This window comes from Dicentrarchus labrax, unplaced genomic scaffold (assembly GCF_905237075.1).
Source record: "Dicentrarchus labrax unplaced genomic scaffold, dlabrax2021, whole genome shotgun sequence".
NCBI lineage: Eukaryota > Metazoa > Chordata > Actinopteri > Moronidae > Dicentrarchus > Dicentrarchus labrax.
In genome coordinates this window covers 15,731,231-15,755,645 of record NW_026136720.1, presented here as the reverse complement: position 1 = coordinate 15,755,645, position 24,415 = coordinate 15,731,231, and the positions used below count along the sequence as shown (strand labels likewise).

The window sequence follows — 24,415 nt, the reverse complement described above, 5'->3', positions numbered from 1 at the left end:
CAGATTTTAGATTTTTATATTTAGAGAGATAAAAAATAGATGTGATTTTAAGATTTTTTAAGCAGTTAACCCAATGTTGTTTTGTTCTCTTTATATCAGACAAACTAATACAACAGTCCTGTGATAAATCCTACCTTAATAATTATAATTGTTTAAACTACTGTTTATGCAATGCCATTCAACACCACCACAAACGTTAGCCTCTAAAATGACCACAATGTTAAATCAACACAGAGAGATAAACAGTGTAAGTCTGAATAAGGAACTTATTTCTGACCTCAGCCAGTTACCCAGAACAAGTTATATTAAGAAAAACAAAACCAGGAAATTAATTTTTAAGGAACATACAGTGCAGTTGTGGTTAGCACACCCATAGGATGTATGCCACTAACTCTTGTTAATCTTTAAATGAAGACTTTCCGCACTGGATTCACATTTTGTCTACGCAGGATAACCCAGCTGACAGCTGTTTACTGATTTTACATGTGGGAAGCAGCTGTGAATGGCAGAAAGCCTAAATCAGGCATTACATACCGGCATTACAAACACCAGCTTCACACCCCACAAAGGAATCCTTTATGCTGTTTGTCAGAAACACAGTGTGTGGGTGTGTCAATATGCAAAACATCTGGAAGTTTCGATCGACACAACACACTAATCCGAGGAGCAGTTACTTTAAAAATGAATTTATTTATTAATACAGTGGTATACTTAGAAATGTGTTGCAAAGGGAAAAAAAAAAAGTTGAACCGAAGAAAAATCAAAATAAATAAAAAGAATGTCAGCCACACGGGAAAATAAACTAGAGTCGGGTTGAAGCAGTGTTATCATATCAAAAGAAAATAGTACTGATGTGCCATAATAAATTGTCTATTAGTACAAAAATACATTTCAGGGCACACAATACAGCATCCAGTATCACAAATAAAGGAAGGGACCACTCTTCACAGCAGACCCCCTCAAGTACATCTTTTAAAATCATTTAAACCAAGCACTTCTCTATTTTGTAAATAAGAATAAAAAGTTTTCTGACTGTTAAAAATGCCTTAAGTAGTGTGTGTATATGTTGGTAGAAAAGTCGGACTTATTACTGCTTATGTCAGTTCCAAGGCTCAGGGGTATAACCAGAATACAAACATAACCAATGTAACCGCTTTCTCTTTTTTAAACAAACATTTTCTCTTTTATACAAAATAACAAAGATGTACAAAAGTTCATTTACAGAGAACCAAGGCCATATACTAGCAATATGTACAGCCACAATTTAAACATCTTCTAGCTTTTTTGTATTTCCTCAGACTTCATATGCATAGCAGTAAAAGAAAGCATACCTTTTCATCAGCCTCAATTATTCTCGTGTGCTAAATCCAAGTTCACTGTTTATGAGAAAATGCAGAGACAACTTTTTCTTCCGTAGTGATCGCTATAACTGAAGGATCCGATGTTTTAAAGTTTCACTGAAAAGTTAATATGCAGATAAGGCATCACTGCTTGCAGTGTACGATGGGATTTTCATGTGTTGAACTTAGTAGTAGCAGGCTTCTGGACCTGAGTCATAGCACATGCATAGATCTCTAGACAGCAGGAGTTTGTAAAATCAAGTCAGTATATTTATCTACGGTAAAACATTGCTACAAAAACTTCAGTTTTAAAGAGAGAGCGCCCCGTCAGAACAAACGGGCGTCACATACTAATACTTAACCTTCATTCTTGTTTTCTTTTTTTCTTTTTTTCATCTTTACGCCTACGCGTTCCTTCAGTAGTCAGGCTCAGCATTTCTCAAGTCCTCAGAGATCCTTCATGAGTGAAACGCATGACCACAGAACTCACAAACAAAAGTTTTGCATATACCAACTTTGCTGTTTGTGAGTGGGTTTTTTTTTTTTTTTATTTTTAGTTTTTTTACAGTACGCAAAAATCCCGTTGCAATATTAAACAAGTTTCCAAAATTCTCCTTTTTCTTGCACTTCTTTGACCTTTTACAAAATTAGCTAAAAATGTCAAAATGAGATTATTCAGTCTGTGGCACTGGTCATGCATTCCAACTTCAGTTCCTTTGTTTAAATAACTTGTTTTAATCTTTATTTTTTGCAAGCCTTGAAAGCACCGAAACAAAAAAATTGGAAAGAAAAAACAAGAGTACAGCCTTGGCGATGCTGGACTCCTCACGCTCTCCTTGTGTTTGTGTTGTTATTTTTTTGTCTTTTTTTTAAATATATTTTGGGCACAGTAAACAACGTGAGAGTATCAAGTTCATACTTCATCGAGCATTGTGCACCCCGCCACAGTGGAGGGAGCACGGGAGGGGCAACTGAGGTCCCCTGTTTATCACATTCAGTAACAGGCCAGCTGTTGCCCTCTTCAGAAGTGGTCAATGAGCACAGACACACAGTTTGCACCCACCAGGTAGTTTGGGTCTCCAGGGAGAGATTTGTTCTGCCAGGTTTTGGGATCACCTGCAGGAAATAGAGACATGATGTCAGCTGCTGGAGCTCCTCCTTTCCTCTTTAAAATACAAAAACAACAACAACAACAACCAAACAAACACAGTGGATTTTTCTGACAAATAGAATAAGTCACAATAGGAACATGTACCACTGATGTGATTTAATGCAGGAAAAAAAAACCCAATGCAAATTAATTGCTGTTGCTCACCATGGGTTTATGTGATTAATGCTTAATCATTAATGTAATGAATGTTAACTCAGTTACTTCATACATGAATGTATTTGCCACCAAATTAACTGGAATCCAGTTACATAGAAAAGGGCATTTCAGACCCATGCATCTGATCAGCCTCTCTGAAAGCACGGCAGTTCATCTACACATCGCTACATGACCCAACAGTCTTTGTTTATGTCTATTGGGCTCGAGACAATATTAGTGACGACTGAACTGTGGGTAATGTAGGCACTATGTTTTAACAAGAAAGAATATGTGGAATAAAAAAAAACAGCTGTCCATCATTTTGACAATGTTATTGGAGTGCTTTTAAAGCTCACTAAAGGCCTACACAATAAAGTGTAAATAAGATAACGTGTTTCACGAACGATCACCAATATCTTGTTACTTGTTCACTTGTGTCCCCTCAAATAAAGTCACGTCATGACACAAATTTTCGATTATGTAATGTACATTCACTAAAAGGTAGGTATAAATAGAGCAGGTACTGGGTGATCAAATGAATGTGTCTATATATAACTGGATTCCAGCTAATTGAATTAAATGGTAACTTCGGTATGTTTCAACCTGGCCCTTATGTTTTTGTGTCCAAGTATCTAATGGGGACCTTGAGTGAGAGAGCTGCAGCCTGCAACCCCAAACAGCTACAATGTAATCCTCGCAAACAATTGTGCACCATCAAGATGATTCCATTAAAAGTGCTTGTTTTTCTGACTGACCAGTTCAGATTGTTATTATAAAATGTCTGACAACAGCTGGCTCTTCTCTGCCTTTGGCCCCTCTCTCTCCCTTTCCTCTCGTCCTCTCTCCAGTTTGTAGGAGCTCTTCATCCATATAGTTTGTATACTCGGCTCAAATAAATATGGCCGGCCTTTCACATTTTCAGTTAAATCAGTTAAAAAATCTTTAACATAACTCTCAGCTACACTTTCTTTAGTCACGAAACAACACACAACACAAAACTCTTCCTGGTTGGATTTACTACGCTTACGTTTCCGCCTCTCCCGAGATTTCCGACTTTTCCTTGAGTGACACTTTGTTAGACGCACAGTGGGTCAAGCAAAAGGAACAGAAAACATTTCATTTATCTGTAGGGTCGTGTTGTCAGAGACTTACTTCAATAATATGAGCTGGTCAGGGGTAAAAACAAACACTTTAAATGGACGTATTCTGTGCATTTGCGTATTTCATGGCTCCAGCATCCCCCTCAACACTAGACCAAATTAATAATTTGTCATCCTCATCGAACCAAACCAAACCAAAGTTACTCTTTAATGTATGAGGTAACTGATGTATTACTTGATGATTCACTAAGTGTTAAATAATCACATAAACCAATAGTGACATGATCATTATACATCATGCATTAGCATGTATTTTATATCCTTACTATAAAATAAAACTATTATTTTACATCTTGACTTAATAAATTAAATTATGGTCACAGCACAGAAGCCATAATAAAAAGAGGTAATGGTGAAGCTGGAAGAGTCGCTGCACAAAACACTTGTTATATTAAACAATAAGAATGAATGTGTGTAAAATTGCTTGTTTTGTCCAATCAACAGCCTAAACCCCAAAAATATTCAGTTTACTATCACATAAGACAAAGCAAGTAAATGAGGAGCTGGAGCATGGTAATGTTTGGCATTATTGCTCATTATTACAATAGTTGATGAATTTTCTGTCGACTGACTCAAATCAATTAATTGACTGAATCTCGGCTCTAGTAGCCTTTTATTAATTAATAATTATTAATAATTAATTTCATTGCGTGGAAGCCCGAGATTTGAATAAACAAGGCTGTTCAGTTCATATTAAGCATGAAAATAGGAACACAACTTAAAGAGCACATGCGTGAAGAAAAATTGAGGGGAATATGGAAAACAGGTGAGATGATTCAGACAACAAGAAACTCTCCTCTCTAAATCACCAAAGCCAGCCCACAGACCCCAAAGGACAGAGAGAGGACAGCGTACCCGACGAGGAGTCGGAGGATTTTAGAGCAAAAGACCAACCATCAGGGGTCATAGACGCACAGTGAGGTAAGCGCAGCTCCACCGGTTTCAGGAACTTGAGTCCATGAGGGCCACACATCACCAGCGGACTTAGCAGCGTTTCTCCTGCACGGACAAACAACAAGATTTAAATTCCACAAATTAAACATGCACGAACTGGTCAGCACACAGGATTATCTATTAACCAGTCAAGAGGCAAAATGGAGTCTGTTCATAGGCCTTCATAGAAAATAAGACTTAACTGTTAACTGGCTTGTCAGGTTAATTAAATTACCACAATCCCCTGGTGCTAAATGTTAATTTAAAAATAATCCTTGAGGGCTCATATATCCCCTTCATACTTCTTATGATAAAGTAATGTAGTGTCCTTTGCTTTTGTTTCACTGTACAGCAACACCAATGTGAAGTATACACTTTAATTAGTCACAAATGTATAAAACCTTATCCAATAAAAGCTACAGCTGAAACTTTATCCTGATGTCAAACTTTTTTTTGTTTACTGTGGCTACTTTTTACGTGAAGTACATCAGAACTTCAAGTTTCACAGGCTCAGATGTAGTGACTGTTTGTTCCTTGACATATTTAGGATGTAAAGAAACTTAGGGACCGACCTTTCTCCTTGTCGAGGGGGGGCAGGATGCTGTTGTCCCGGCACACCTTGAAGTAAATCTCCTGCTCCACACTTTCGGGGATGGCACCCTGGGGGATGATGATGCTGACGCCTGTCTCGATGGAGCTCAGGACCCCTCCGTTACAGTTGAAGATCCCCCGGGCGGTGGCCACCACTGTGTGCCCTTCATCTTCGTCATCATCCTCCAGCGTGCTGGGGCTGAGGGACGCAAGCACAGGAGTCAGCATCATCAGTCAAATCAGCGCAGGCAGAGAATAATGCACAGCAGAGGACACAAGAACAAACCCCATGTGAACAAACAAGTCTCTTTCTGTCGTTCCACAGCTCAGTAATTACCCTCAGAGAACTTCCTGCTGCTGTTGGATGTGAAATAGAGTTTTATACCTTACAGGGATGGCCTTGGGGATGGCGTTGATGTTATTGTGCTGGTATTTGGGCCTGTTGTCCATAGTGCGTGTGAAGGTGTCCAGGCCACTGTCGTGATCCAGGGGCTGTGGTGACAGCTGAGGTTTCCCACTGCTGTTGCTCACCACACTGGGCTTACTGAGGAGGTCTGTCTTCACCTGTGTGTCGTTGGGCAGCAGGTTGTGGTTGAACTTGGGGCTCTCAAACTTGCGCTCAAATGGCCGGGCTGAGCTGGTGTACGGCTTGGGGACGAAGCGGTTATAGCTAGTTGGAGCGGGAGCGGCCAGCGTCTTTGGGGGTGCTGTATCAGTGCCATTGACCGGGGATTTGTCAGGGAGGCCCCTCGGGGGCAGGTAGCCACCTGGAGTGGGTTCGTCCCTGCTGGCCGGCCTCAGAGCTGCCATCTCTGGTTTAGGATTAGGAGAGCTCAACGGCTCAGGTATGGAGTTAACTGTAAACAAATTAAGGAGGATTCAATCACTTAAATACAGACTAAATACAAACCGGAAATGTCATTTTATTTATAGTAAGCACAGTAAAACTATTATTACAACATTATATAAATTAGGGCTGCAAGTAATGATTATTTACATTTCTGATGAATCTATCTTCTCAACTAATTCATCACACAGAAGAAACTGGAACCAGAGAACATTTGATAAAATGATTAATTACCAGAATAGTTGAATAAATCATCTGTCAGTCAAATGACTAATTGTTTTCTATATACATAACAGAACTGAAATGATTAGTTAGTTAATTAGTTAAATTACAAAAAATAAATCTGGATAATTGACCAACCTTCCCTACTTCCAGCTTGTTAAATAAACAGAATATTGTTGGGTTTTGTACTAATGCTTGGACATAAAAGGGTATTTAAAGGTGTCACCACGGTTGTTTTCTGACATTTTATAGACCAGAAGATTAATTGATTAATTATTAACTAATTGGCATTTTGATTGATAAGAAAAAAACGACTTAATTGCAGCCCTGAACAACAAAAGAGACACACCATCTCTAGATTGTTTATGTACATGATGAAGTTTGAGAGTTAGGAGATCTTACCGTCACTGGGACTGAGCTTGGGCAGTGTGTTGGGTGGGATGGTGGGCGCGGGGGGCCCATACTGGGAGGATGGGCTGATTTGGGGCAGCGGTTCATATCTTTTCTCCACGGGACTCACCTTCTCTACGGACTCAACTCTGCAGCAGGTAGTCACAAACGATACAGTTAATAAAAACAAATATGGTTCCACAGTTGGTGTGAAGCACTCAGGAATTCACTATCAGCCACTTGCACACACAGGCATGTAGTGTGTCGTTGTACCTGTTGTACGGGTAGGACAGCTGAGCTGGTTTGGGCAGATCATGGAAGCGGTTGATGCCAGGACTGGGTTGGCCCATGGCCTTGCTGTCAAAGCTACGGCGATCAAAGTAGGACAACTGCTTCCTGTAGTACTCCTCATCCTCATCTGGGTCATAGTGGTTGGAACGCATTACATCATCCAGGGGTTTAGTATGGGGCTTCTGTGGCTCAGGAGCCCTGCAGAGGAAGCAAAAAGAAACAAGTAAAACAGCTGCAGAGATTTAAACAGCAGGGACAGAGAGTAGAATTGGCCTAAAGCTTGCATAAAGACCTCATATATCTGGATTGTTATTTCAGTCTTAATGTTAAAAACAGTGCGCTTATTTAAAGATGAGGCAATGACATGAAATGATAAGCGGGGTATGTTTCTTCAATCTGGATATCACAGACAGTGATGACCTTGCAGAACTGGTTGTCTTGGTTGACACTTACTTTTTTGTATTTGCACACAACACCACTCTGGCTTGCGGCCACAAGGTGGAGCTCAAACAATAACAACTTGATTCCAAGATGCCTTTGCAAGGATCTCAGAGATGTCCTTCACCAACCTACTCTGCAGCCTGGGGTGCTGTAATGAGGACTACATACCTATAGGTGGACTTCTCCTGCTCCAGGTTGCTGAGGGAATTGGCTTTGAGGACTGGGCCAGGTGCACTCGCAGGTTTAGGAACATCTGCAGGCTGAAAAGCAAAGAGGATGTCGCTTTAGTGCTTCTTGCCTCTGATTTAGATTTTTGTTCATGTGAATGGATCGCATGCACATGGATATTGAGTACTGTGCCTGACATCTCACAGCAGTTTTCTGACTGAAGCATCTGTAGTTTGGGAAAAAATGATTTACCCTCCTGTTAGTTATCCAAGCATTAATTGTTGTCCCCCTAAATAGCTAACAAAGGCTCCAACCTGACATTTAGTTTAACACGAGCCACCTTGTAGCAGGCAGTATTGTTTGTATATATTTAGTCTTAATTTTCTAGTTAAGATTTGAGCTATTTATGTTTTTTATTACTCTAATTTCTATTTATCCGCCTCTTTGAATGTGTGACTTGGCTGCAATTCTTAGGAATTATTAGGAAAGGACTCTACTCTTTATTAGCAATGTTAATAACACTGATGAAGTTAGTTTAGAGTGCAAGATGCAGAGTTATAAGGCGTTTACATTTATTTTGTCTACCATCTAAATACAGTCACTGACTGCTGCACACCTCCGTGAGGAACCTACCCGGAGGGCTGACGACTCTCCTTCTTTAGCCCTGTCCATAGAAACAGAACGTTTATTCTCAAACATCTTGACTCTGTTGAGCACTGACTGCGGTTTCATGGCCGGGTCCTCATCCAGGTCTTCCCGGGGTGGGGGAGGGAGGGGTTTGGAGCCTGGGGTGATCGCTGGTTCACCAGGGGAGGGCAGGGTCTCTGGTTTAGGAGGGGGAATTGTGGGTTCGGAGTTTATCAGAGGCTCATGCATCCCTGGCTTATAGCCCCGGTTTGGAGGCCCAGGAATGTAGGTGGGCCTCAGACCAGAGTCACCGTAATACTGCTTTGGGGGCTCCGGCGATCGAGGTGAATTAATCGGGAAGCTGTGAGGTTCTGCCTCATAAGGAGAGCGGGCCTCGTAGCCAGATGGGGGAGGGGGTGGGGGTTCATCATAACGAATGGGCCCAGGTTTACTGTGGCGAGGTCTGCCATCGTAGCCCACTTGCGGGGCCTCATCGTAGCGCGGCTGAGGGGGGCTGTAGTCCCTCCCTGGTCCGTCGTCATAGGGGGACCGGGGGCTGTAGCCCATGGGTTGCTGGTGGCCCGGCTGGTACCCTGCGGGCTGAGAGGACGAGGTCTGCTGGTCATAGGGGGGCCACTGTTCGTTATAATGAGGCACACGGTTGTCGTAGTGCAGGTGAGAGTCAGTGTTGTGAGGCTTTGGTTCTGTGTAGCCGCCTCCATCATATCCGTAAGGCGGGTGGTCGTATTCGCGGTATGGCTGTTTGTCCTGGTACGGCAGCTGGTGACTGTAGCTCATAGACTGCTTCAGGCCATGGTTGATTCGCACAGGGTCCTCCATATTGTACAGATCTTTCTTGTACATCTGTGAAGAAACAACACTGAATGAATACATCCATTACAACGCCATCACCATTTTGAGATTTTAATAAACAACCATGTCAAAAGGACAGAAAGCAGTTAGGGAAAAATGCTTTCCCAACACCAGATTAAGAATAACTTCAAGTTTAAATTCAATTCTGGGAAATAAACTGAAACCTCGAGGAACTGAACATCTATTAACCAAATCATTAAAAAACAAATCCTTCTAGCATTTAATTAAACAAACATCAATTAAAAGTGCATTTACACAAGCAAACCTTTGTCCATTACTAAAAAACAGTTCTGAATGCCTGTTTGACAAGATGCCTTTCAAGAATGACGAAAATCCATATGAGCAGAACTGGGTTTCACACATTATTAACACATTTTATAAATGGTAAACTAAGAAGCAATTTGCACATTTCTGAAAGGCCTCATTTCAAACATATGATGTGTAGCCTGTAGACAGCAAATCTAGTTACAGTAATTCCTATGGAAGAAGGTTGATTTGTTGACATCTTCTCAGGACAAAACTACTAAACAGAAGACACAATGCAGTGTGCTGATGTGAGTTTGTTTTTCCATAGGGAGAATTGCTTGATGGGAATCATTACCAAGAGTACTGTCTGCAGGTTAGCTCTCATCATGCAACCAACATTCAGTTTGCATCTAATGCAACGTCAAACTACTGGCACTACAACAGACGACACATCTACCACTATGATGCCACTCTAAGTGCTTCTATTGTTCATCTACGGAAGAGAGTTAAAGCTGAAAGGAACCCAAAAAACATTAGGAGCCATGCAAAGGAAGTAAGAGGCAACAGTTAGGGCTGGTTGTGGATGTCTTCACCCTGGTCAAAGACTCAGATGTACCAGTCCTTCTGGTCTCCCAGCCCACTGTGGTGCATGTGGACTAGTCTGTCGCACATTTCTCTGGGAGCCAGAGGCACACAGTGGGCTCAGTGAGTCACACAGTGTGGGCATGTCATGCAGAGAGCGAGTGGAAAGCATGTGCGAGAAGACAGGCAGTTAAAACAGCAGGCTGGGGCCCAGGCCCGGTCCGAGTGGCTGGTGAAACAGCGGGTACCTTTGGTTCTGGACCAGGCGGTCCAGACGGGTGGGGTTCATGTGGTGGTGGTGGGGGCTGAATAAGCTCAGGGGCAGGGCTGGGGCTGCTAAGTGAGTCAGCCTGAGGAGCTGCGGCTGCAGCAGGCGGCTCCTCTAGGTGCATACCCTCTAGCTGTACAGGCTGCTCAACAGCAGGAGGCGCTACCACCGTCGGAGGCAACGAGGGCATGGGCAGAGCAGCCTCATCTTGCTGTGAAGTATTGTTAAGAGACATTTATAACACAGCCTACCAAGGGCACACAAAGTACACGTCACCCCAACACCATGATCTTCTTCCTTACACTGAATCAGTTTTACACCAGCCAGAGAATGCACACACAAAAATGTGGTTAGAATAGATAACATACCAGTAGCTTCTAAAACATGTTTATTACTTAGCAAAGGACATCTAATCTTAACAAAGGTCAGGACACAACACTGAACACAAAGGAGCTATTCCTCTGCTCTGCAGTCATATACCTTTAGCCATACATCCATCTCTGACAGGCACAGCCTGCAGTGGCCTGCCTGCAGAGCTAGATATGAACTTTACCTGTTGTGGAGCGGCCATCTTGAACCCAGCAGGGTCTATGCGACTGGCTGGTTCCGGCTGCACAGGGTGCTGGTATCCAGGGTAACCAGGGGTGTCCTGAATTACAGGTGGGTCTTCTCGCACAGGTTCGGAAGAGCGGGTGATGGCGGGCTCCGTGGGCAGACCCACCTCGTCGTTCAAAGTCTCGTCCAGTTCCTGGTCTGTGTACGCTCCACCCTCCGTGTCTGTGTCCTCATAATCAGAAGTGTGGCGGCTGTCCGTGCTATACATGGAGTATTCACTCCCTGGCGCAGACAGGTAGGACAGACGGTCGTCGTGGATATCCAAGTCATCCTCTGTAGTGCCATCCGCCTGAGCAGAGCAGAGAAATTATCATCTCAGGTGTCGCTCAGTCAGACTAACAGTCTCAAAAAACAATGTTCACTGAAATGGAATGAACAACGCAACAGGCCCGTCTCTCACCTTGCCCTCTGAGACCCACACCAACTGGTTCTGCTGTTGCTGGATTGTTTCTTTCAGAGCTCCATACCAACCGTCGTTCATATTGTTCAAGTTTATGGTGGCTAAAAGAGAATATTTTTGAGTCACAATCTCTTAATCAGCAATATAACATATCAAAAATACAATATACATTTTAAATGTACTGTTTTAACACCCTCAGCCCACTTACTGGTAAACAGGTGGTGATTATTCTTCCTCAGTTTGATAGCTCTCTCATAGAGCTTCCTGGCGCTCTTCCTGGACTCTGGACACAGTCTGGTCCTCATGTTCTTCACACCCTGCTTATTATCGGGATTTAGGAAGACAACAATCGGGTACCACTGAGCATAGTTCAGCCTGTCCACTGCATTCGGGGTGATGTCCAGCACAGCATGTTTGTCCTTCATGAGTAAAGACAGGAAAGAGGAGGGATGAAATATAATGCATGTGTGACAAAACACTTGAAAAACCTACAATGCATTCTTATGATAAAACGAGGCATACTCACTCTGTCAATTATCTGCTTGATGGTGTGAAGACGAATGATTCCTGAACTACGCTGGTCTGTTCCTGCATCTCTAGGTTCACTCTCTGGAAACAAGGTTAGAGGCATTTATTTAGAAAACAGGTTTACTGTCAGTTGATGTTAATCGTCAATATATGTGCAATATAATGCATACAAACATACTTGCAAGCTCAAAAAGATCTGGCTCTTCTCTGGAGAGTTTTTCTCGGGCAACGTCAGCGATCGGCCCAAATATCACCACAGGTCTCAGGAAACCAGCTGCACAGAAAAATAAATATATTTATAGAATGCAGATTTAGTCTAAGGGTGACATGTCAGCTAGTAGATACGGACAGATTCCTCACCCTCTCTCAGCACAACCCTTTCATAAGCTGGGAACTTTGTTTGGACTGGCTGGGAAGAGAGGTCCTCTCTGCTCTTCCTCAGGTTCCTCTTGGAGCTGCGAAGACCACGAAACCTCCAGAAGTCAGCCCTGTCGCCCCCTGCTGTTTTGGGGAGAGTGTATTGCACGCTGGAGAGCTGCTCCGCTCTGTTAACAAATGGCAGAAAGACAGACAGTTCTTAATGTAACACAAATGGATGTGTCATAAACTTGGCATAGCTAACCTTAACACTGCCAATACCTAAAGACATCACATGGCAATGATAATCATAACAAATGACCGGCTGTCTACTGTTGTGACAAACATTTATCCAGTATGTCACAGTATCACAGTATAAATGTTGAGATGCTGTCACCTGTTTTTGTTGGGGATGATGCCCCTCTCCACCTCTTGGTGGTTCTTGCCAATGCGAATAGCCAACCAGGAGCCCAGCTTGCCGTTGTAGAGGGTGTCCACCACACGGAACACCTCGCCCTTGTTAAAGCTTAACCCATACGGAGATTCCTTCTCATACTCAAAGTGTGTCCGGATGTAGAAGGAGTCACCAACGTCCGACTCCACAATCCGCCGATACACTGAACAGGACAGAGTAGTGAGTCAGACACAGACACACACAGACACACACAGACACACACAGACACACACAGACACACACAGACACACACAGACACACACAGACACACACACAACACAGACACACACACAGACACACACAACACACACACAGACACACACACAGACACTGGGCCAAAGTGACAAACATAAATAGTCTCATCTCCTGTCTCATCTCCTTACTCACTTCACTTACCATCTTTCTTCTTCTGGGCCAGAATGGTGACCTCTTCACCCTTAGGAAGGTCCAAGAGGAACAGCACCGCCTCTTCTCGGATTATGTTTGCAAAATCTACATTATTTACCTGGAATTTGGGAACACAGAGGTTACTGCTTTATGCTTTCCACAGAACTTCACTGTTGTCTAGGACATAAGTTTAAGTTAAGGAGCTGGCGTTATTGTTCAGAGAGTGCGCAAAAGAAAGTGTAAATCTCTATTTAGATAAAGGTTACATAGCTCTTCCTGTTCTCCGTATTTCCAGGGTAACTGCAGGTTTTACTGCACTGCAAGAACTCAAGCCATTCCTCATTATACTTGGAGAAAGCAGGAGGCGGTACAAATGGCAAGATATATTGCTTTGAGGAAATGGGACAAACACAGGGAGAGGAAACACAGATTTTTTGTGTGTGCTCCCTCGGGGCCATTGCTAAGAGACCAGCCTGAAGGTACAGGAATTTTGGAGCAGCCAGTGTGAAAAACCGTGACTAAAAAAAGGAAAAAAAGGAAAAAGCTTGAGGAAGCACACCCCATAAAACATGTCTGTTAACAGATACTATCACATACTGGTTATTAAAACGAGGAAAAGAAAAACAATCTTTTGAAACACAGAATAAAGTTTTGGACACGTTTGCAATCTCATTTTTAGACCAACTCTTCAATTCCAAAACAACCACTTGATTTCAGCTGTCAGGTTATAACACTGTGTTAAAAATAAAAGTATCTCACCCTGAGAATTTGGTCGCCCTCCTCCAGGCCCTCCTTAGCAGCTGGGCTATCCTCCAGCACTCCGGCTACGAAGATGCCCACGTCATTCCCCCCAGCCAGCCGCAGCCCCACACTCTCCCCCTTCTTGAACTTCACCAGCTTCATGCTTGGCCTGAGGATGAGGAATGAAGATAAACATTAGGCTGATTTTCTTTGACATGACACCATTTGATGGCATTTCCCCTCTTTCCAATGAAAACTTTTGAAAACTGTCAACTGCTCCTCTAAAATGTGCTGTTATGTTAACTGCAGGTTAAAACTCTACACAGTAGGTTTTGTTTTGTCTATTTCGAGAAGACTTTGATATTTGATGGTGTGACATATTATACTAATAATATTACCGTAGGATGCTATCGTCATGGGCAGCGCTTGGCACAGGGGCATCAGAGGGACTGACTGGCAGGTCGACATCTGGCTGTCCAGGCTGAGCATACACCGGCTTGGGCTCTGAACGAAATGCAAATATATTCACGTTATTAAGAACACCTAAAACTGCACTGAACATGTTTAAAAACAAACGTTGCTCCCTCAAACACTGCCACAACTCAACAATACCCAGATACATACGTTAAACTGATGAACCAATGAAAAAAACACAACTGTTTAAAATAACAGACAGGCAGCACAAGTATTATCACAAAGACACACACACACGCACCAGCACACACGCACACACGCACACACACACACACACACACACACACACACACACACACACACACACACACACACACACACACACACACACACACACACATGTCCTGAGCAGGGAGGTCAAACAGAAAGGCAGCAGAGGGCTGCAGGCTGGGAGGAACGTCAGACTAGATCAACTCATACGGTTTATTTTCACTTGGCTCCAGGCAAACTCAGCCAGGCTCAGCAGGCGTCTAGATCAAACTTTTTTGGTAGCTGTGCTTTTTAAAAAGGGCAAAAATGACTGGTTCAAACAAGATTGTATTATATATTTTTATTTTTACTATCATGAAGTAATTAAATGGCTGTAATGATGAACAGAAAAATGTTGCATTTGTTTACAGTTATGGTTACAAAACACAAATACACGTACACCCAATGATGTGTTTTACTAGCTGATATCACTGACCTGGGAGTGGTGGGAGCTGTTTCTCCTCTCTAGCAATAGCTGACTCCTTCGGTTTGGGCAGAGGAAGCTCCTCTGCTAACTTCGCTGGTGTTGAAGCCGGCTTCGACATCCGTTCGTCATCACGACTTCTGTGGCTGCAGACAAGAATACGTGTTTTTGTACAATTTATCTTTAGAAAAAGGAAAACGACATTATAAATAGTGTATTCTGGAGATGTAGAGCTTTGAGGCAACCAGAGAGCTTTAAGGCTACATCTTGACTACACGCAACAATACGAAGGCCATTCACCACTCAATACAAATTTCTCCTGACTGCAGTGGACACGCAGTCACTGTGAAAAACAGGTGGAAAGAACCACTCAAGTCTGGAGCTGCATCTTAGTCTTGAAGGTCACCACTTTGTCTTTCCACTCTTTTGTGCTCTATTTTTAGAGCAGCTTATCTAAGGTGTCAGAGTGGATTCTGTCCTCCAGGTGAATTTCAGTGTGAGTCTGGCTTTGGACCAGCAAAAATTTGACTTTGATGCCAGTTTTAAAACAGTAAGACTGTTTAAACTGATACACAATTACCCGGGCCAATTATGAGTCAGATAATTGTAAATGATGACAGAATTTCCCTGTGATTTGATAAATGCTGGCCTTCCCAATGTGTTTCAAATGAGAAATCAGAAGGGAACAGAAGTAAAAGCAAGGCAGGCTGTCCAGTGGTAGAGCTCTATGGCTCTGACTCTAACCTCCTGGTCACATGCCTGCTCACTGGCACAACTTTACTGGCAAAATACAGCTTTATTCACAGGCTGAGTGCCCAAGTAACCATGAAGGACGTGGTTTGAAGTTAACTGGCTGCAGAGGAACAAACTTCTTTTTCAACTAATCCTGGAGGAGGCCCTACTTTTTACTGCCAACTTCCTGAACTGAGAGAAGAGTTCACAGGTCACAGATCATGTTCAGATTAACAATAACGTCCTTTCCCACCACCTCTATCCTGTTAATTAAAATATTATCATAAATTACTGAAGTACTCCAGTAGCCTAGATGTGTCAGAAGTACATTATTACAGAACATTTTTTGCTTTTGGCATCTTAACTTATTGCCCACAAATACAAGCTATTCAACAGAAATAAGAGAGCAGAATAAAGCCAGACATCCACAGATGTAAAAAGAGAGAGATCTTACAAAAGCTCAGTCACATGTATGAGGGGAAACAGCTGACAAAGATAGCTGGTGACGGCCTTTCGTTCCTTCACTGAGCCAAACATGCGGTTTGCCCACCAAATCATTCAAGAGACACAAATTTCCTGTGATACTCCGTCAAGTCAAAACAAGATGTGTCCCTGAATAATTGATGTTGTATCACTTCAGCAATATTCCATTAGGTGAAAATTTTATGTTACACAGAACACTGATTTTCTTGACACAAATTAATAATTTCTCTATTGCAAAGACTGACTTTGAGTTTAGAAGTCAATACACCTAAAACTAGACCTACATGTCTATTAATCTACACTTAATCTATTCAGGATTTACTACCACTACTATTAGTAACTATTCACACTGGATAATGGTGCCAGACTTACGGTATTCTCCAGCTGTCGAAGTATAAAGGGAACAAAGAAATGGCATTAAAAGGTAAACTCGTAAGCATTGTTGCTTGATGCTAATGTGTTTGCCACATGGGATCATGTTGAAAAACTTTTCCAGTTGCCACATTATGTAGTTTTGCAGTTTTTGAAATGCTTTGTTCAAAATGGCACAGCAAGGATACACAGTAATATAGGCTGAGCACAGACCTTTTACACTAAGCAGAGCAGAGTTTTGATGGCTCTGAACCTTAATTTTGACCAAGATTGACTCTTTTGCACCTAACAGTTGACTTTTATTTTTTCTGGTCAATAAGCAGTGTGAAAGGGGAACAACTCTAGTGCTCTATTGAGTTTAAATGAAGAATTAATGAGGTACCTTCAAACAAGATTACAGTCAAAGAAGTGCTGAATGGGCTGATGGCTGGTATTAACCCAAACAAAAAATCGAAAGTCCTTCACAACCAAAAACAAACAAAAAAACAAGCCTGTCTCAATAGAAGCACAAACATTATCTTAAGATCAATTACGTAACAGCCGTTTATTACCGCAGGGCTGAAACTAATAATTATTTTAACTATTGATTCTCATTATTTTCATGATTAATCAATAGTTCTAAAAAAATTGTAAGAAAATAGAAAATGGTGCCAATTTAAAAAGCCTACAGTGGTGTCATCCAATTGTATGACATAAAAAAAAAAAAGAAAAGAAAAATGATCAGTTTACTATCGAATAAGACAATGAAAAGCAGCAAAACCTCAAAACTGAGAAGCTGGAACTAGGGAATCTATTAGGGCTGCACGATATGGTAAAAACATCATATTGTGATTATTTTAACAGATATTCCGATTCACGATTGTGTGGGAATGATAATTTTTGCATCACAAATTGAATTTTCATTTTTTTTAAACTATTAAAATGACAATAATGTTAAACTTTTGGAGGTCTGTACCAAACATGTTTTTCTAAAAATCAAGATTTGTCAACCAGCACCCTGTGCAGCATTACATACTTCATTATAATGCTGTTCTGTCACACATTTGACTTTTATCAAACATTATAGCTCTCCAATTTGCATATTTTACTTGGCCATTGGGATTTTAATAATATTTTAATTAATTGTGCAGCCCTGGAATCTATGGCATCAATGCTTGAAAAAAATACTTGTTGTTGATTGTTACTGTTTCGTATCAACTGGAGAGAAAAAGTAGCAGAAGTAAAGTAGAAAAACTTAATTCATCAATAAGAAAATGACACAACTTATAATTTTACACTCATGTGTATTGTTGTATTTCTTTCATGACACCTAAAAGCCTAAAATATAAATTTGTGGATGGATGGTCTTTACCTGCCATTGCTGATTTGCGGGGGCGAGTGTCTGGAGTGGTCTGAGGGTTCAGATCGTCTGTCAGGAGAGCGGGAGCGGCTGCTACGATGTCTGTCATGCGATCGATTAGAATGATCGGATGCCATAGAATGGATATCTGAAATGTCTGATCAAACAAGAGCCACTGTTCAATGACTGCAGTCTGAAATAAAACACTGACAAGTCTGTTTTTTAAGCTGTGGCCTGTTTCAGCTGAATCCAACACTTCACATCGCTCTCACCATCTCTGTCAGAGGCGTTGGCTGAAGCAATGCTGTCATCGAGGTCAGGGATGTTCAGCAGGGTCGCCCTGTCATCCCTCTGAACAACCATTTTTAGCTTGCCCTTTGACCTTTCTATCAGCTTCTTGGCGTCTATCAACGAGAGGTTCTCTGTCACTGTGCCATTGATCTGAGAGAATCAGAAAAAGAAGCTCTTAGCCATGACATGACAAAGAACAGACACAAATGTATTTGTTTTTCATTTTGAAATGGTCATATAAGGAGTTAAAGGCTACAAATTGTCTTAAAGGCACAAGATCAGATGCAAATTAACTGCAGCACTGATTATGTGGATCAGGGTGAACCAAAGAAAAACATTACATACAGCCAAGGTTTAGAATGGGCTACATCTGATTAACCTTTCATTTCTTAAGTGCTGACATTTAAAGGAAGTAACGTGACATGTGTGAGAAAGCTAGATGTACGAAATGATGATTGCAAATAGTTACTGTTCAAAAGTCCCCTGAGCACACAGACCTACTTTGTATGTATGATGAGTACATCAAGCAATGCTTTTATGCAAAATAGTAGTAGGAAAAAAATAAACCTAGTGCAGCAATACAATGAGTACTAGTCACATTTTCAATACTTTCATTCATGTTGAATATTTTATGATGTATATCAAATGTTCACCAGGCTTCTTGTCTCCCTCTCCCTCCCCCACCATCTCTCTCACCTTCAGTACAACATCCCCTTCCTGGATGTTGCCGTCCCTGGCTGCCAGGCTCTCAGGGGAAATGTCCTTGACAAAGATGTGGCTGGCCAGGCGCAGGCCATATTCTGCTTACAAAGTGAACGACAACAACAAAGATGATGTTAGCACAGAGTTCACGTGACCACACCGCACTTTGCTGTCAAGTTGCTGCTCCCACTGGGATTAACAGTACTGATTAAAGAAGATTAATTGCTCTTTTACTTAGATTTACTTGAGTTAACTTGGATTTTGCTGTGGCTGGCAAGTTTTGTTTACCCTGGCAGGTGACCAATGCTGATTTGGAGGTCTTATTCTCTTCTAAAAGTCTGGCTGTCTGCTAATAGCTGGGTAAATAAAATGGCAGGTGATTTCCTGGATTACTGTGGAAGATTTTCTTTCTCATCCCTCCTTTTTCATCCCCGACTTTGTGAGCCTCACCTTCATTTTTACGGGATTTGACAAGTGTGACCTTGGCAGGACGTGGGGGCAGGTTGTGTGAGCGCCGGTCAGAGCGTGGGGAGAGACTCCTCTCCCGCGAGCCGCTGCGTTCACGCTCCCTGTCCCTTCGCCCGCTGCTCCGGCCGCTGCGCCTGCCCATGGCCCCGCCCACACCACTGTAAGCACCACTGCGTCCGCTCCGCGTCTCATAAATCTCTTCATCGTAGCTGTCCTCCTCCTCATCATGCTCTGACATAGTTTCCCTCTCGCCTAGGCGGCCCATGGGGACGTGCACCTTCCTCTTCCGTCTGATTGTCTGGGGCCATAGGAAATAAGATATGAGATCATCCGGACCACCAATCGGTTACAGTAAAATGAATCAATCACTTCCTAGATCATGTACAATCCTCCTACTGGTCAGTATTGATGTATATAAGAAAGGTCTCAATGCTATACATGTCAATATACATATCAGTTCCTGATTTTAGTTTTAGTTTCAACATCTGACCACAAAATACATTTGTGATGTGAAATTGATACTCACAATTTTGGCAATTTTCCCACTTTTACGAAGCTGCTGGACTGCGTATGCGTGCTCCACATTGTCCATGGAGACAGCATTGACCATGACGACTCTGTCATTTTCCCTGGAGAGGGGACAGGAAGATAACAGACATGCTGGAGTCTTTCTGTAACAGGCAAGATAATTGAATACTAATAACTAGCAATCTGACCGGGCTGCCAGTATTGGAACAAAATCTTACTGCAATAGGCCTTCAGCTGGGCCTCCTTTCAGCACATCTGAGATGACAATGGAGGTCTCGCCGCTCTGAAAATGAGGGTTATCCCGACCTCCTGATATGGCTATCCCGAAGCCAAACCCTGGTGCCTGCACACAGAGAAACATAGATTAGGATGTTGTTTCTGAGTGCACCAACATGCTGAACACAATATAAAAAGTTTGGATACGGATAGACGGGGCTGAAAAATGACCAGCTGCTTAGACATATGCCACTAAACCATTTATTAGACCGTTTGTAAACCAGATCTACATTATTATAAAACATAACGCCGTCACACATTGTCGCTGCTGCTCTCAGCAGGCTATATATAAAATTAAATAAGAATTATTTCACTGCCAGCAAGCATGTAGACTAATAGCTGTATGCAGTTTATGTGTAGGTAATTTAGGCTCCACAGCTAAAAAGCTGGGAGAGAATGCAATGATGATGATTACAAGATGTGATCCTGAAAATGGGGAGAGAAGAAAAAGGCACGGATGGAAGCAAAGACAGTAAAAACAGCAGGGTAGAGAGAGAGATACTGGGATCAGAACATATGCAGATGTAAAGAGCATCTGAGGGAGGATAACAGATACCTACCCTGTGTAGTGTTACTGTGTGCTGTTCCCAAATGACAGTCTCCTCCATTGCTGCGCTCTGGAAAAAACAGATACAGTACAGTGTGATTAACACAAGAGGTCCACCAGAGTTCAGATACAAAAAGGCAAAATAAGGCAACAGAACATACTGCTGGCCTGATCATCTTGTGACAAAAGGGACACACACAGAGATTCAGTTCATAGAAAAGTCGTGTCCTGCCAAAGTTTCCTTGGGTAAACATCAAACGCTCTTGTTCAGAGCCTTTCTACAGCTGGCAAACTTAACACATTCCAAAAACAATTTCTGCTATCAAGAAAATGCAGTCCACAGACCATAGAAAAATAATTACTTAAATTGATAAAAGGTGACAGATTGAACATTTTAGTGTTAAAGCCAGTTTGCTCTTGGAATAGACTGTGAATTTAACCTTTATCCAAGTCTACTCCAGTGAATATTGTGGATAGTATCAGGACAATCTAATTGCCTTTGTAATGTGTACACTTGTGCTTCAAGGCACATATGTATAATTAATGCTTTATGCAGTTTACTAAACATTATGGCTTGAAAACTGAACAAAATTAGCCATCTGAGGGGTTTTGTATGGTATACTTAAGCCTGCACAGGAAACAAAACTACCCAGAACAACAGCACACTTTGAAAATATTCAGTAAAAATAATGGTGAACAGAGTAAAACCATACACATATTGAAAGGAAATAAACAGTATTTATTTATTTCCTCTTCATTCCCTCTACCAAGTTAAGAGTTTCTATTAAAAGAGGGAAGCAGTCCCAGTGTTTCTGGGCTTTTCACAGGCGAAATTTAATAAGGATGCAAACTGTCACAGCCACTAAACACACAGAAGACTGCACCCAGCGGGTTATTAGGTTTGTTTCAAGTTTTACACTGTTGCCTATTCACAGTGATAGAGAAAGCACTGTGCTTGGTTTTATTTGCAGCACGCTCACACATTGCCAAACAGACCGCATGCTATCAACATACTCTCCTTTGTAGTAGGTCCACAGTATGAGGTCCCATGTTTACTGAATACAATGACACAATGATAAAAAAAAACCTGCAAGATACAATGAGGCCACACAGACAGCAAGTCTTTGAAATTAAAAGCACACCCTCCGTCACATTAACAACCAGAGAGGATAAGATGAAGGTCGACTCCTTTAGCTGTTAGGTCAGCACTGTCCTCTGCGCCCCACCGCTCACTTCTTATCTTATCTCCTCTTCTATATCATTTCACCTCCACCACAATCTCACGACACATTAGACATTCAATGACTGCGTATAAAATACTATCAGGTCCATCCCTTTGGGGGGAATTACAACTCACATCACAGCACCTAATGCAATAACCCCCATTTGTCATGTAAATTGATCCCAGGTCTGTGACCTTAATAGGTGAGACTATCACACATTTCCTTCCTGCTCTGCTGGTAATTTCTTTGACACCTCAAACACTTACAGTATGCCTGCCTGGACGGAGAACTCATTGGGAAGAGTGATCTCATGTTGCGGCACATTAAAGCGTGATGACAGATGAGCGAAGGGAGATGAATCTCACATTAAAGCAGCATCAGTTTCAGCTCTTGGACCCAAAGCTCACATCATTGGCATCTTGTTAGCAGCTTCAGACCCAAAACACCTAGCAAGTGTCAGTCCAGTTTCATGTTGAAGATAAATATGCACCACATTAGCCTGACAGTCTGCTAATTGTATGGCTATCAAGTTCACAAAAGTGATTACGATGCCTACATTTTGGATGAGGCACGGGCAAAATATTTATAAATTATAATTTGAAAAAACATCTCAATATTAGTCTCAATAGTAATTTATCCGACTGTTTCTGCTGCCATCCTGTTTATTGTTTCACCACCCAGGCTTCCTTCAACACTTCCTTATATCTGTTGTAACCTGTCTGCCAAGTGCCAAACGTTAGCTTATGTCTGGGAATACAGGCAGCTGAATAAATTGCCACAAGTGGCCCCAGACGTTCTCAGCTTGGCAGCAACAGTCACAAACTCCTCAAGCAGCTTATGGTGGGACTCACACAAGGCCGGTGAACAAAAGTTTGCACGGGGGAACTCCCCCTGCCCTTTTACATTGAATACACTGCACTTGAGAAAGGAAAAAAAAGACATCTGAATATTAACAAGACGGCTGAAAACAGAGGCATTGGAAAGTTTGCTCTTAGGGGAGGAGGATTTATGCCTGTGTCTTCTAGATCAGCACTGTGGAAATGCTGATGCAAAGAACTTTAACTAAATTTATAGAGCGTTTGCCACTAAACTGCAAAGTTATAGTAGGTACTTGTTTCCAGTTGACATTCCTACTTTGGGAAATTCTTTATGGACATTAATGCAGCATAACACAAACATGCACACACACAAGTGTATAATGTTTAGGCACAGTGTTGCAGCGGGATTGTGAGAAATGTGATTTTGTTGTCTGGAAAATATGATTAGAGAATGCTTACTGTGTCTGATCCAGTACAAATAAATCACCATAAAATTAATGGAATGTGAAATCCCAAATGGAACAAACAGGAGGAAACTAAAATGGAGTAAAAACTAAACAGAGGAAAAAATGATTTAGCAAGGTCCTGCAGTCTCTCTCTCTCACACACACACACACACACCACACACACCACACACACAACACACACAACACACACCACACACACACACACACACACACACCTTTCACTTTGAAGGGATGTAATTTTGCTTTCTCCTCCTGCAGAGCTTGTTGCTCTGGTAACAGAGGGGGAACAGTGTGGTGTTGTTCAAGTGGCCTGACATTTTCAGGCCGTGTCTGAAGGTTCCTCTCAACTGAGGGAGGTTTAAAAAAAGACACAGCTGAATTAATTTAGAAACTAAAGCCTTTTTTAACATTTTAGGTGAGTGCTTTTTTTTGTCGCTGTACGTACATCTATACACAGTCTGCACTAATGGCCTGACATTTGTCATAAACAAACGTGTAAACATTTCTTTTGAACACCTCAAAAGTGCTGTTCTTTGTAGTAATTAACAAAGGTAAATAAACTCTGCACATAGCATTTTGTGTGTAATCTCACAACCAAATCACCATTTTAGTGCCCTAATCTGAGCCAAAGACACTAATCTAAAAAAAAGGGCAAGTACACATTAAACATCTGAGTCGATGCTGCGCTGCTCCTGTGTACAATTTGTCCTAAAGTTGCGTCAGCATCCAGTGACTGATGAGTTCTTGTGGAACTGTTGTGTACAACCCTTTATGGCCACACAACTGGTGCCAACAGAAGCTTCATGCCACAAGCCAGAATCAGGGCTGGCAGCCGCTCCACAGTGGAGACACACCACGTCGGTTGGGTCATGCTTGGGGGATTACAACCCGGCAACTTGGGAGCCAGCACTACAACACAGATGGATCGCACAGCTGAGTGTAGAAAGGACCGGAAAGCTGTGGTCAAAATGGACTGTGTGGAGTCACAAATGGTAAATGACACAATTATTCAGTAAACCCACTGTGGTTTTATTCTTCGGCAGAATAAGCTATTAAAGCACGTCAACAAATCAATCGAAAAAAAGGATAAATCATTTACTGTAAATTAAAAAATGTAAAGATGCGGGTACTATTCGTGAGCCATTAATCTGCAGACCATTTTCTCTATTAATTATTTGGTTTACCAAATGTCAGAAAATCAATGAAAAATGACATCACATTGTCCCATGGTCCTTGTCAATGTCATCCAGTTTAT

General features: G+C 41.9%; 1 protein-coding gene across 17 annotated transcripts in view; it reads right to left on the bottom strand.

Annotated features, from left to right (window-relative positions):
* Positions 1-670: 670 nt before the first annotated feature.
* The window catches only part of tjp1b (tight junction protein 1b), a 64,636-nt gene continuing 40,891 nt past the window's right edge, over positions 671-24,415 (bottom strand). For 7 of the 17 annotated variants that reach the window (XM_051383058.1, XM_051383066.1, XM_051383073.1 and 4 more), the window contains 28 exons: positions 20,666-20,722; positions 20,048-20,172; positions 19,828-19,930; positions 19,284-19,599; positions 18,828-18,934; positions 18,113-18,281; positions 17,853-17,997; positions 16,502-16,513; positions 14,927-15,060; positions 14,166-14,271; positions 13,786-13,936; positions 13,036-13,144; positions 12,583-12,802; positions 12,189-12,373; positions 12,007-12,102; positions 11,827-11,909; positions 11,509-11,719; positions 11,301-11,401; positions 10,839-11,189; positions 10,266-10,496; positions 8,323-9,180; positions 7,690-7,781; positions 7,063-7,278; positions 6,802-6,938; positions 5,716-6,187; positions 5,312-5,529; positions 4,662-4,805; positions 671-2,456 (listed from right to left, as the gene is read on the bottom strand). In XM_051383058.1, coding sequence (XP_051239018.1) covers positions 2,362-2,456; positions 4,662-4,805; positions 5,312-5,529; positions 5,716-6,187; positions 6,802-6,938; positions 7,063-7,278; positions 7,690-7,781; positions 8,323-9,180; positions 10,266-10,496; positions 10,839-11,189; positions 11,301-11,401; positions 11,509-11,719; positions 11,827-11,909; positions 12,007-12,102; positions 12,189-12,373; positions 12,583-12,802; positions 13,036-13,144; positions 13,786-13,936; positions 14,166-14,271; positions 14,927-15,060; positions 16,502-16,513; positions 17,853-17,997; positions 18,113-18,281; positions 18,828-18,934; positions 19,284-19,599; positions 19,828-19,930; positions 20,048-20,172; positions 20,666-20,722 — 5,244 coding nt within the window. In that variant the 3' untranslated portion in view covers positions 671-2,361. The remainder of the gene's footprint in view (positions 2,457-4,661; positions 4,806-5,311; positions 5,530-5,715; positions 6,188-6,801; positions 6,939-7,062; positions 7,279-7,689; positions 7,782-8,322; positions 9,181-10,265; positions 10,497-10,838; positions 11,190-11,300; positions 11,402-11,508; positions 11,720-11,826; positions 11,910-12,006; positions 12,103-12,188; positions 12,374-12,582; positions 12,803-13,035; positions 13,145-13,785; positions 13,937-14,165; positions 14,272-14,926; positions 15,061-16,501; positions 16,514-17,852; positions 17,998-18,112; positions 18,282-18,827; positions 18,935-19,283; positions 19,600-19,827; positions 19,931-20,047; positions 20,173-20,665; positions 20,723-24,415) is intronic. The other 10 variants (XM_051383061.1, XM_051383068.1, XM_051383060.1 and 7 more) reach the window with 8 other exon arrangements.